The following is an 11,741-nucleotide window of genomic DNA, read 5'->3' as shown; positions in this document are numbered from 1 at the left end:
AACTCCAGCACAGCACCAAGTTTCTGCCACACGTTTTTTTACAGTATTTTTTTCTTGGGGGTGGGGGGGAAAGAGTTTTACAAGAGAAAATGGGGCAAGGCGGATCTAGAATGCACATTTTATTTAAGTAAAAAAAAAAAAAACAAACCAAAAAAAAAAAACCAAAACACCAAACCAACCAGCCAACAGGGGTAAGGGAGCCAAGAACCTTTTTATATTCTGACTATACAATAATATTCCTCTCTTTTTCTCCACTGCCACGCTACTAGAATGGATCTGCTCTAAGTCTAAATTTGAAGGTTGTCCAGTTTGAAGGTTGTCTGAAGATTCTTTCGACAAGTTGACCTTTACCTATTTAGAGTTTCTTCTCGGAAACATTCATATATTATACAGGATATACAGATTTTTTTTTTTGAAACGAGACGCTTAAAAACACACACACACACACACACACACACACACACACACACACACACACACACACACACACACACACACACACACACACACACACACACACACACACACACACACACACCTATAGCCGCAACACTATCATAGCTGCATTGTAGTGATTACCTTGTTCAGCCAGCTGGAGACTTTGTATGTACAAATTAGTTTTTTTATAGTGTTATTTACATAGATGGGACTAAAAGCTATCTTTCGTCTAAAAGGTAAAGGCTCTTGTGTTGAAATATGTGCAGTTTCATAGCCCTGTGGGGGGAAGAAAAAACAACAAACCAAAAAAAAACCAACAAAAAAAAAAAACCAACCAAAATCACGACAATTATATACACTGTAAACAGCACAAGGCATGAGAATCTCCTCCTACCCCCGAAATAATGGCGCAGGGAAAGTGTGTGTGCACTAATACTCCTCTTCCACCTCTTGTCCCCCTCCTCCTCTGGTTTTCTTATGGATGGCACGGTTAAAGCTGTGGCAGGCGGGGACCCAGTGATTGTCGTGAAGCCCCAACTTACAGCCCGGGATGCCCTTCTGAGAGCGGTGGCAGCACATCCAGTAGCCAGGCCCGTAAGGTAAAGCTTGACAGTAGGGTTTGGGATGCCACCTGCAGAGAGACACGTCCCCTTTGACGTATTTCTTCTTGCACTGCTTGCAGGGATCTTCTCTGTAGCGGGGGTCGCGGACCCAGCGGGAATCCGCCGGCCTGATGTTGTAATATTCGATGATGAATTTGAAGTAGTAGCAAGTGCATTTGAGGGCGACCAGGCTCCTGGTGGGGAGCAAAGCGAAAATCTTCACTATGATGTGGTGAGGGAGGAAGGCCATGTACTGCTGAGGCTCCAAAAGCTGTTGGATTTTAAACCTGGTCTCCAGAAAGTCATGCGAAACCTGCCTTTTTAAGCAGGAAGCATCAAGTACTTGCAAAGCCCCTTCTGGGGGAGGGCCAGAAAGGGCAGATGGCTCTGGAGGGACACCGGTTTGGATGCGCGATCTGTCAGATGCCAAAGGATCCTCATCCTCATTTGGGGCTGCTTCTCCTGGCTTTTCTTGGGTACTCTCCCGTGGAGGCTGTGGCTCGTGAGCAGGGGGCTGCTCGGCCTGGAGGAAAAACAGCCTCCCTGGGAGGGGATCTTCACTGGGACTGGAGTTTGAGAGCTGCTCTTTCCTGCAGCCCTTCTCGGTCTTGGTGACCGATATACTGATGCACAGGGGCTCCTTCCGAGGGGGGTGCAGGCTCTGCTTTGGGAAAATGACAGGCTCTTTCGACGTACAATCGACTGTGGTGTTCTTGCCTGGCAAGGAAGCTGGGGGCAACCTGGCAGCAGCTGGGCAGGCAGAGGGCAGGGGTCTGGGGGGCTCGAGCCGCCTCTCAGAGTCTCCCCACCTCTCGGACTCGCCCCTGCCAGTGGTTATGGCCAACACGGCGTGAGCGAGTCCCGAATTCACATTCCCCATCCCAGTATCCAGCCCGGAAGGAAAAGGCCGCCGAGCCGAGGCGGCGCCATCCCACAGCTCGGTGTCACCCAGGGGGCCGCACCGCCCTCCGTACCCACCTTCTGCCACCCCCGTCTCCTCCAAGCCATCCCCCGGAGCCAAGACCCCCGAGGAGACCTTCCCAGCCTCTCCCTCGGGCTGGGTGCCGTTGGCCAGGAGCACCCTCCCGACGTTCCTACGGAAGCTGTTGTTCCTAGAGAGGCTCCCGGCCTCCCGCTCGCTCTGCCGCTTCAGGCACTCCGATTCCAACTTGGCCACCATGTCCAGCACACGCACCGGCTCGCTCTGCTGCTGCTGCTCACCATGGCCACAAGGTCCCCTCTCCCCGTGCACCTCGCACGCCCCGGCGGAGGAGAAAGGGTCTGAAGTGGGAAGCCCAGCTTTAGGCTGAGCGCTCAGCCTGGTGGTAGAAGCAGGAGAGCAGGTTTTAGCACAGTCCACCAGTAAAGCCCTGGCTCGTTGCTCCAGAAAGGCCACCATCTCGATCACCGAGAGGGACCGGCCCGGGAAGACGCCCTCCCCGTTGTCGTTGCCGTAATGCACCGAGCAGTGCTCGATGCCACAGGCGAACGGCTCCGGTTGGGAGCACCTGGCGCTCGCCTCCCTCATCCTTTCCAGTTGGATTTTGGCTTTTTTAAGATCAACTGATTTTTTCCTGCGTTTCGCCGTTCTCCCGTCGATATCCCAGGTGCTTTTGATTTTCATGGAGCCGAGGCGGTTGTTGGTGCCGCACTGCTGGGCGGCGAAGAAGGCGATCTTCTCCTTGGTGTTGCCAGGTTTCACCACAGCCCAGACATCCAGAGGTCCTTCCCCTTCTTCTCCCTGGTGGATGGTTGCAGACAGGGCGTTCTTCTTCTCCCTCCCGCTCGGGCCATCCGCTGGACCTTTCCCGCTCATATTGCACATAGTATTCGGATAAATAATCCCCAGAAGCTTTCGAGATGGACTCACGAGGGAGGGTTTGGGGAAAACGCTCAGCTTGGTGCAGTTGGTGTATTTTTCTTCTTGTGCTGATCTCTGATGGCTCATAGGTTGCCCCCTCAGGGAGTCCTGGCTTATTTCTGGAGATCGCTCTTTCTTCTGTAACTTGAGATATGGCTTTAAGTGCATACCAGAAACCCTGGAAGAAACAGAAAAGGGAGAAGTTATAGTTGCAAAATATGCCTGAGGAAGGAACTAGAGGAAGTAGCCCAGAGTAGGCACCAGCACATCTTCTGCTCTACATCAAGCAGCCCACACCTTAAAAGAAAACACATGAGAAGGGCAAAACAGTGACCAAGGCTGCAACATCCACCCTTGGAGAACTACTCGCAATGGGATTATGATCTTAAGGACAGCAGAGATCTTCCCGGTAGAGAAATCTGTTTCCGGGGAGTTTCAAGGAGAAACCTTAACAGCTAAGGTCTATCTGTTGGACAAATGTAACTAGAGGTTCATTCTAGAGTCAGAGCAGTCCTTCTGTCTGGTCATCTCATACAGCCAGTTCTAAGGTACGTGTAGGTCCAAGGGTTTATCTTGACATTAGCTACCATATGTAAAAGACGGGTTGATGTAGTGCTGGGAGGTATGGTTTAGTGATGATGCTCCTTGTTTGTTGTGCGGGTGTCTATTTTTGTCAGTTAAGTTGACGGTTGGACAAGATGATCTTTAAGGTCCCTTCCAACCTAGAAGATTCTGTGATTCTGTAAATATATTACTTTCAGTAAATAAAGTGCAGCTGAAAAGGGAAATTAGCAAGTGTAATTATACTCAGAGATCCCAGCAGGTATCTAACCTCCTAATACCACCCACAACGAAACCCAGGCTTTAGTACATCAATAATGGCACATTTCGTGGACTTTCCCATGAGGGTCCCTACGCTATGCATCAGGTGCCACCATCACCCCAAGAGGTGACAGAAGCCATCACCATCAGAACTGTTCATCTCAACTGCTCAGAAGCTGAACACGATGACTTTCAAGGCCGTGCTTTTATGATTCACAACTGAAGAGCCGCGAAGGAGAGACACTTGGATGCTGGTGACATTCCAGCAGCAGCACCGCCGCTGCCACGGTCCCCGTCACCCAACTCCTCCCTTCCTCTTACACCTTCGCACTCATCTTCAGTTCCAAGCTCACCAATTGCCACAGAGGATGCAATTATCAGGAGACTTCAGGCTCTTCTCCCAGGAGTATCGCATCAGCGTATCGCAGCACTAACTCTAGATGGAGTTTCCATGGTAATCTTTGAACTCTTACATTAAAAATCCTCCTTTTTGAGACAGGGATAATCCACACTTGGCAATTTTAAGACCAGCAGGTTCAGTGCTACATTTATCACGAGCCAAAAGGGACACATTCAGACACTGAGCATGGTTCCCTTGACAGCCACCACCAAAACAGTCGCTTCGGTATTGCATTTCTAGCCTAAAAATAGTTTTTAATTAAAAACCTCAAGCCGTAACATCTATAAAGTCGGACAAATTTCTAGCTTCAAGACCTGCAGTTAATACAGACGATAGGCTTGTATCGGACAGTGTCCAGCTGGGCTCTCCCCTGCCATGTCACAGCGTGATGGGGACACAAACACACCTCGAGATGCCCTCACTGATGTTAACCAGGGGACCCCGGGTGTTGGCACACAAGGAGGGGGGCACCCAGCTCACCCACCCCTCGAGCAGACCCACCAGATTGCACAGGAGGGAAGGAAGGAAGTCCTAACAGCTGATGCTGACCAAGAACACACATGGAGAGCAACCTGGAGTGCACCTTCCAAGTGACTGTGGCCCATGGACGAGCCAGGGCTGTAGACCCTCCAGAGTAACCAACGATAGGACACAGTGTTGAGACAGAGAGTACTGGAGCCAGCTGAGGGAAGGCTTTGAAAGGAAGAAGCTCCACTTCCAGCTGCCAACACAACATGCACAAGGGCAACACCTCAGCCAGGCACCAGAGGAAGCCTCCTGCCCTAGAAGCAGCCATGCTGCTTAACCACTGCTTTCTTCTGAGGCTAGTGATAAGTAGCAAGGAGATGGGCAACAAGTGGCCAGCAGATCAAGAGAAGTATTTCTCCCCCTCTACTCTGTTCTCATGAGACCCCACCTGGAGTAGCGTCCAGCTCTGGAGCCCTAAGCACAAGAAGGACATGGACCTGTTGGAGTGGGTCCAGAGGAGGCCACAAGTATGATCAAACGGCTGGAGCCCCTCTGCTGTGAGGACAGGCTGAGAGAGTTGGGGGGGTTCAGCCTGGAGAAGAAAAGGCTCCGGGGAGACCTTAGAGCCCCTTCCAGTCCCTACAGGACAGCTGGGGAAGTTTGCAAGGGCAAGTAGCAATAGGACAAGGAGCAATGGTTTTAAATTACAGCAGGATAGGTTCAGATTAGACACTAGGAAGAAGTTCCTCACAATGAGGGTGATGAGACACTGGAACAGGTTGCCCAGAGAGGTGGGAGATGCCCCATCCCTAGAGACATTCAAGTTAGGCTTGATGAGGCTCTGAGCAACCTGATCTAGTTAAAGATGTCCCTGTTCACTGCAGGGGCGTTAGACCAGATCACCTTGAAAGGTCCCTTCCAACCCAACACATTCTATGATGCCAAGTGTGGGCAGAGAAGTTTTGGGGAGGTACAAGAAAGAGGGGCTTAGCCCACCTTTCTACAAGTGTGCATAAAACCTAGGGGACCCTTTGGTCCCCTGCAATGCTTTGAAGGCCAGGAGGCACTTCAAAGGATGCTGTTATTTTCTCTCCCCTCCTGATTTTATAAGATCATCACCTCCCTCTTCCAACCAGACAGTGCTAAAACCATCTGTGCTTCACCTTCAGACTGTGGGGATAAGAGAGCTCCCCACACTGCAGATAGGCCTGCCTAGATCCTGGGTTAATTCCCTCCCTGTGCCTCCTGCCTGCCGATTCCAGCTCTTGTTGGAACTGGGTCACCTCCCAATTTAGCCTCCTCTGCAAAATGCAACTGAGCTATTTTGTTTGCCTTCTCAGTTGGATGCTAAAAAACTAAAATAATGTGATAAAAATAGGACCTTCAGGGCGCCGAAATGGATGAATAAAGAGAGAAGGGGCAAGCAAGGCTGCTGTAATTTGTTTCAGCCTCATTTTCCAGAGGGTCTGCCTCATCTGGGTGGCAGTTTATAGCTAAGCAGGGTCAGGCCACCGACGCGCTCGGCCCAGGAGAGCAGGAGGTGAAGCACTGCAGTGAAGCTGCTGCAGGGAACGGTGCCTGCAGCCCTCCAGAAGGGCATTTTTGAGCCATGTTTTTCCAACTAGAGAGAGAGAGAGAAAAAAGCAGCCGTGGCTGCCTCCCACCCTACCCCGGGGAGAAGAGGTGAATACAATTAACTACACGACTTTGCACGTCGAAATCTCACGAGCCGGGGAGCAGAAGATCAAATTTCATTCATGAGTTTTCATGCCAGGGTGTTTGAAAGATGAGCTTGGACGGGGATTTGAAAAGGCTTTTTCTTCGAGCAGTTTTGAGGAATCCAGCGGGACAATCGCTTCAACCAGCCTTCATTAAGAGAAGCTGCAAACGAAGGTGAGCCCAGGTATGACACGAAGGAGAACAGGACCAAACTGGTTACCCCACCAGGCTCCGGGGACACGTTCAGCCAGCAAAGTTGGTTCAGCTGCTCCCAGCTATTTCTGGTCTACGGAGAAAGACAAAAGGGCAGAGCTCTGCCTCACCTCTTACGGATTTCTTGTTTAAGGTTATATTTCCTCCTGCGTTTCAGTTAGTCTCTGCCTCGGCCAACAATACCATTTAAGGTTGAAAAGTTCTAATTTACATAACAAAATTATGCCTTAGTCAGAAGTTTTAGTGCCAGAATAATTGCCTCATTTGAATTCAGCGTGCAGTTGATTGCGCTGCTTTAATGGATCCAGATTTAAAGAAAAACCTTCATTTAGTAACTTCAGACAGCTATAAAGGAGTCCTGCTAACTCCACCTGACCAGACTTCAGACAGCTATAAAGGAGTCCTGCTAATTCCACCTGAATCGCTGTGCCACCTGCCTCCCAGTTTTGGGGCAGTGGGGGAGAGAATTTCCATTTTAAAAAAAAAAAAGGTGTTAGTAATGGACCTTACCTGAAATGAAGAAAAAAAAGCCCCCACCCCACGCACGCTTTGCTGGGAACCTTAAGAAATAAGAACTGTGAGAGTGTCTTCCCCGCACGTCAGCAGCACATTTCAATTTCATTCCTAGAATTAGAACAAGGCTTCCCAGCAGAAATTGCTTTGAAGATGAAGCAGAGCCCAGTCCCCACCCACAGACTACCTTCTTTCTGCAACATTTCAGTGCTGGCAAGCGGAGAACTGTGGCAGCTGCAGGTTCACTTCTTCAATATTTAAAAACACCAAAAATAGTTGTTAAAAGGTGAAGTCACTGATAACTCCCCTAGACTTAATTCCAGCATAATTCTGTTTGCTTTCCTCCACCCTTGGAGTTATCAAGCTTTCTAATTTTATCTTTAGAGACAATGACTCTTCAGAAGTTCACGGAGGTTTTCATAAAAGGTTTTCAATCCCAAATGTGTGGTTTTGAATTGCTGATAAGAGATAATTCTGCCAGGAACGGGTCAGCGCTGAAACAACTACCAGCACTGCTTTTTATACTGTTATTCCACCCTTAAACTCACAAAATAGAAGGGCCAGGGTTGTTTTTTTTTTATTTCTAATCAGCCGTGTCTGATAAAACAGGATACTTACACTTCTGGAATGACACTGCTGTGTTTCCCAAGTCATGACTACAGCTTGTTTCCACTACTGTTTTATCAAGGTAGCTACTACACAGGGTTGATACAGAAATCTATACCTTAAGGCACAAACACACCCCTCCTCTCCCTACTGAAGGGCAGACCCATAAGCTACTATGCCAAGCTGGCCAAAAATCTGTCTGCATCCTTTTGTATTTATGTATCTTCCAAATCACAGCAGCCTAAAAAAAAAAAAATATATATATATATTTGCTTCAGCGGAAGCTCTAAAGCTGGAGGAGAAACCAATAGAAAAAGCTCAATTTTCACAACTCCTTTCTAGGATGAGAGCCTGGATGTTCCTCACATCACCTGGGTCAGGCACTCTCACCATGCCCTCTGAAGCCAAGAGATTTCCTCTTTCCAGCAAGAACAGCAACAAAAAACCCCAAACAACTATAATCTGTTCAAATACTGCAAGTTTTCTGGGCAAAGCACCGGAAGGTTTTACTAAGGCGAAAATTTCAGTCAAAACCCCAAAGTTTCCTGTGGATTGCTTTTTGTAAACACTAACTCCAGTTGCTGACTGCGCAGGCAGTGCCAACTAAACTCTGGGAAAGAAAAAAACCCTCAGGACATACTAACAAAAGGCAGAAGCCAAGAGAGAAGAAAAAAAAAAAAAAAGAAAAAGAAAAACCCCAACAACAATAAAAACCCACACCAATAACCTCTGGCAAGGCATTTCTCTTTCCTGGCATCCCATTTCTCTGGCTCCAGAGCTTAGCTCCTCTGTAAGGGACACTGATAATTACGAAGGACTAAATGCGAGTTAAAATACGGTCAACCACTTGTTATTTCTGGAAGGAACTTGGTGGGTCCTTTGGGCTCAAATCTCCAGTCCCATTTCCATCCCCTCTGCGCTGCCGGGGCAAGGCAGAGCAGACAGAGCTGCTTCAAAGGCATTCCAGGGATTCTGCCGGGGAGGGAAAGTCCCAGCCCAGCAGCCGGGATGGACGAGGACGCTCTGCTACTCACTGGAGCTTGTTCTGGAGGGTGGCAAGTGTCCAAGCTGGGAGAAAAGTGGGTTGGGGAAGCACCATGCTCCAGACTAGGGCTGGGTTTGACTTCAGCAGCTGCCGAGGCATCTGAATTTTAGAAAACCCACTCCCTTGCAGCAGAAACTTCAGATGAAAGCAACCGCTCCTGACCCACCTACATGTTTTGGGCCTGTGAAAGTGCCTCTTGCATCAGTCTGAGAGCAAACGAGGCAGTGTGCAGCTGCAGCCCAGAAGGCCAATCCCATCCTGGGCTGCATCAAAAGAAGCGTTGCCAGCAGGTCCAGAGAGGCGATTCTGCCACTTTACTCTGCTCTGGTGAGGCCTCACCTGGAGTATTGTAGTGCAGGTCTGAAGCCCTCAGTATAAGGAGGACATGGACCTGATGGAGAGGGTCCAGAGGAGGGCCACAAGGATGATCAGGGGGATGGAGCACCTCTGCTACAAGGACAGGCTGAGGGAGCTGGGGTTGTTCAGCCTGGAGAAGAGGAGGCTCCGGGGAGACCTAATAGCAGCCTTCCAGTACCTGAAGGGAGCCTACAGGAAGGCTGGGGAGAACCTGTTTAGAAAGGCCTGCAGCGACAGGACGAGGGGCAATGGCTTCAAGCTGGAGGGGAGCAGATTTAGACTGGAGATCAGGAGAGGGTTCTTCACTGTGAGGGTGGTGGAGCACTGGAACAGGTTGCCCAGGGAGGTGGTTGAGGCCCCTTCCCTGGAGATATTCAAGGAGAGGCTCGATGAGGCCCTGAGCAACCTGGTCTAGTTGGGGGTGTCCCTGCTGACTGCGGGGAGGTCAGACTAGATGACCTTTGGAGGTCCCTGGGCAATTCTATGATTCTATGATGCTATGATTATTGCGGGTCTTAAGGGTAAACAGAAGGTATGAGCCTGCTGAAGCAGCATTCTCCACTCAAGCGACCGGCCTAGGAAGAAGCAGGAGTGTAGGACAAAGCTGAGGAGCTAAATGCAAAGTAGGCCCCTAAAAACTCTTAACTTTGGCCCCCCCCACCCCTTGTTCACCCACGTCAGGTGTTCAAATAACCTGATGTTGGGGGAGACAACACCCAAACAGAACTGCATGCAGGAGGAGCTACAAAATCCATTATCTTCACCAGACAGAGGTCTCGGGTGACAGATCGCACATCCAAGCCCAACACAGGCTACTCCAGTTTGAGGGCTCCCACCCACTAATAAGTTAACACACACACACACACGCCCTTCAGCATAAAGAGGAGTAGTCTCAGCTTCTTTCTAAGTTTTGGCCAGGAAGAAGTGCTGTTGCTTTGCCAGTCTTTTGTAGAAAAGCACTTACCGTGAAGCGAGTGACGTAGAAGCAATTCTCGTTGAGCCCGAGGAAGCTCAAACCCCTGTTCCCTACTTCCCAGCCACGCTACGGATCACACAGGGGTGACACAAAGCAGAGGAGAATGAAAAAATCAACAGAAAGATTCAGTATTCAAGGTTAAGCTGCTCCAAAAACACGTAGCTCAAAGCTGATGGGATAACACAGATGCCTGTGGTACAGGCTCAGATGAGAAGGAATCACACAAGTTGTCTGGGAAAAGGAAAATATGGTGTTTTTATAGGGCTTCTCCTGAAAGCTGTTCAGATACAGAGATAGTGACAGGTTTCCTTCTGGAAATGTTTTACCTTCCTTGATTTAACAGTTGTTTTCTAATTTATTAACTGCAAGAGGGCCAAGATCCTTCTGGGTACCACAGCACAACAAATTTCTTCCAACGGTTAAGGAACCAACACAAAGGGATGCTATTTATTCCTCATTTCTGTGCATAGGTAATGAGAACACATGAAAGGTTGCAGAAATTAACCTTGGACGGCGCTATCGTTACGAGACTGGGAGTTCAAAAGAAAGAATAAGCAAAAGCAGATCTGAAGGCAAGTCACCAGGTTGTTCTTTGGAAACTGGAGACCGAAAGGAACTGGTTCCTGAAGTCAGCTGCGCTGCAGCGCAGAGGATTTCACCGCAGACAGCACAACCCAGCAGGCATTTTCCACAAGTCAAAAAGGTGTTTCCATCCTTAAGAATTTAAGAAGAGAAAGAAAGTCCAACTGAATGCCTTCCATCTGCGGGGGAAGGAATACAAGAAGCAGGCACAGGTTGCGAGTCCCTTGGAAAGTTGGATTTTAGAGATGAAAAAGTCTAGGAGTAAACGTGAGAACCAGTGCAGCATTAAGGCCCTACAAAGATATTTAAAAAATAGGAATAGTAAAAAGTTCTTCAGTTTGTGAGAAAGGACAGGGAGAGAAACAGGGCTGTGAGCAAGGTCAGGGCAGAGATTAAGAGCACTCAAGGTACAGCACAAAATATTACTATTAGAATCCAAAATTAACAGGCTCATAAAACGCAGGCCAAGAAGCAACATTTATAAACTTCTTGAAAGGCAACAATAGGAGTTAATAAAACATGTGGCACATTGGAGGTGGCACTGCAGGGGAGAAAGAGAAGGGAGAGAGAGCACAGCCTCTCCAGCCCTGGTAGCCTGACTTCAGTAGAAAGGTTCTTGGCAAGCAAAGAGGATTATGGTGACACAAAAAAAAGTGGCACATTGGAGGTGGCACTGCAGGGGAGAAAGAGAAGGGAGAGAGAGCACAGCCTCTCCAGCCCTGGTAGCCTGACTTCAGTAGGAAGGTTCTTGGCAAGCGAAGAGGATTACGGTGACACAAAAAAAAGGGGGAAGAAGGAATAGTTCAATACACCACACCAACCTGAAGGTTCTCAAAAAAGTAATCTTTTTAAACAAATGTAGTCAATTTTACTCACATGGATTTCAGAAGATTTACTGGTTAAGACAGACTGGCAGAGGAATGGGAAAACAGACAAAGGAGTTGGCTCTGCAGCAGACAGCCCCAGGTGACACTGAATTATACCACCAGCCTGGAAACCAAAGACCTGCCTCAGGAATCAACCTTGGGAACACTGATTTTGGCAGGAGTGACCTCAGCACAAATACTGCAGGTGCCACCAAAGAAACAAAGGCACTTCCAAAAGAGCAGAGGCACACAGCACTGAGGAACAGAAACGGA

General features: G+C 48.9%; 1 protein-coding gene across 4 annotated transcripts in view; it reads right to left on the bottom strand.

Moving 5' to 3' along the window:
• Positions 1-535: 535 nt before the first annotated feature.
• FBXO34 (F-box protein 34) overlaps positions 536-11,741 on the bottom strand; it is a 28,383-nt gene continuing 17,177 nt past the window's right edge. For all 4 annotated transcript variants that reach the window (XM_014947068.1, XM_014947069.1, XM_014947070.1 and 1 more), the window contains one exon: positions 536-3,079. In XM_014947068.1, the coding sequence (XP_014802554.1) occupies positions 868-3,079 (2,212 nt within the window). In that variant the 3' untranslated portion in view covers positions 536-867. The remainder of the gene's footprint in view (positions 3,080-11,741) is intronic.

This window comes from Calidris pugnax, unplaced genomic scaffold (assembly GCF_001431845.1).
Source record: "Calidris pugnax isolate Ruff unplaced genomic scaffold, ASM143184v1 scaffold127, whole genome shotgun sequence".
NCBI classification, from domain to species: Eukaryota; Metazoa; Chordata; class Aves; order Charadriiformes; family Scolopacidae; genus Calidris; species Calidris pugnax.
This window is presented reverse-complemented; position numbering and strand designations above follow the sequence as displayed.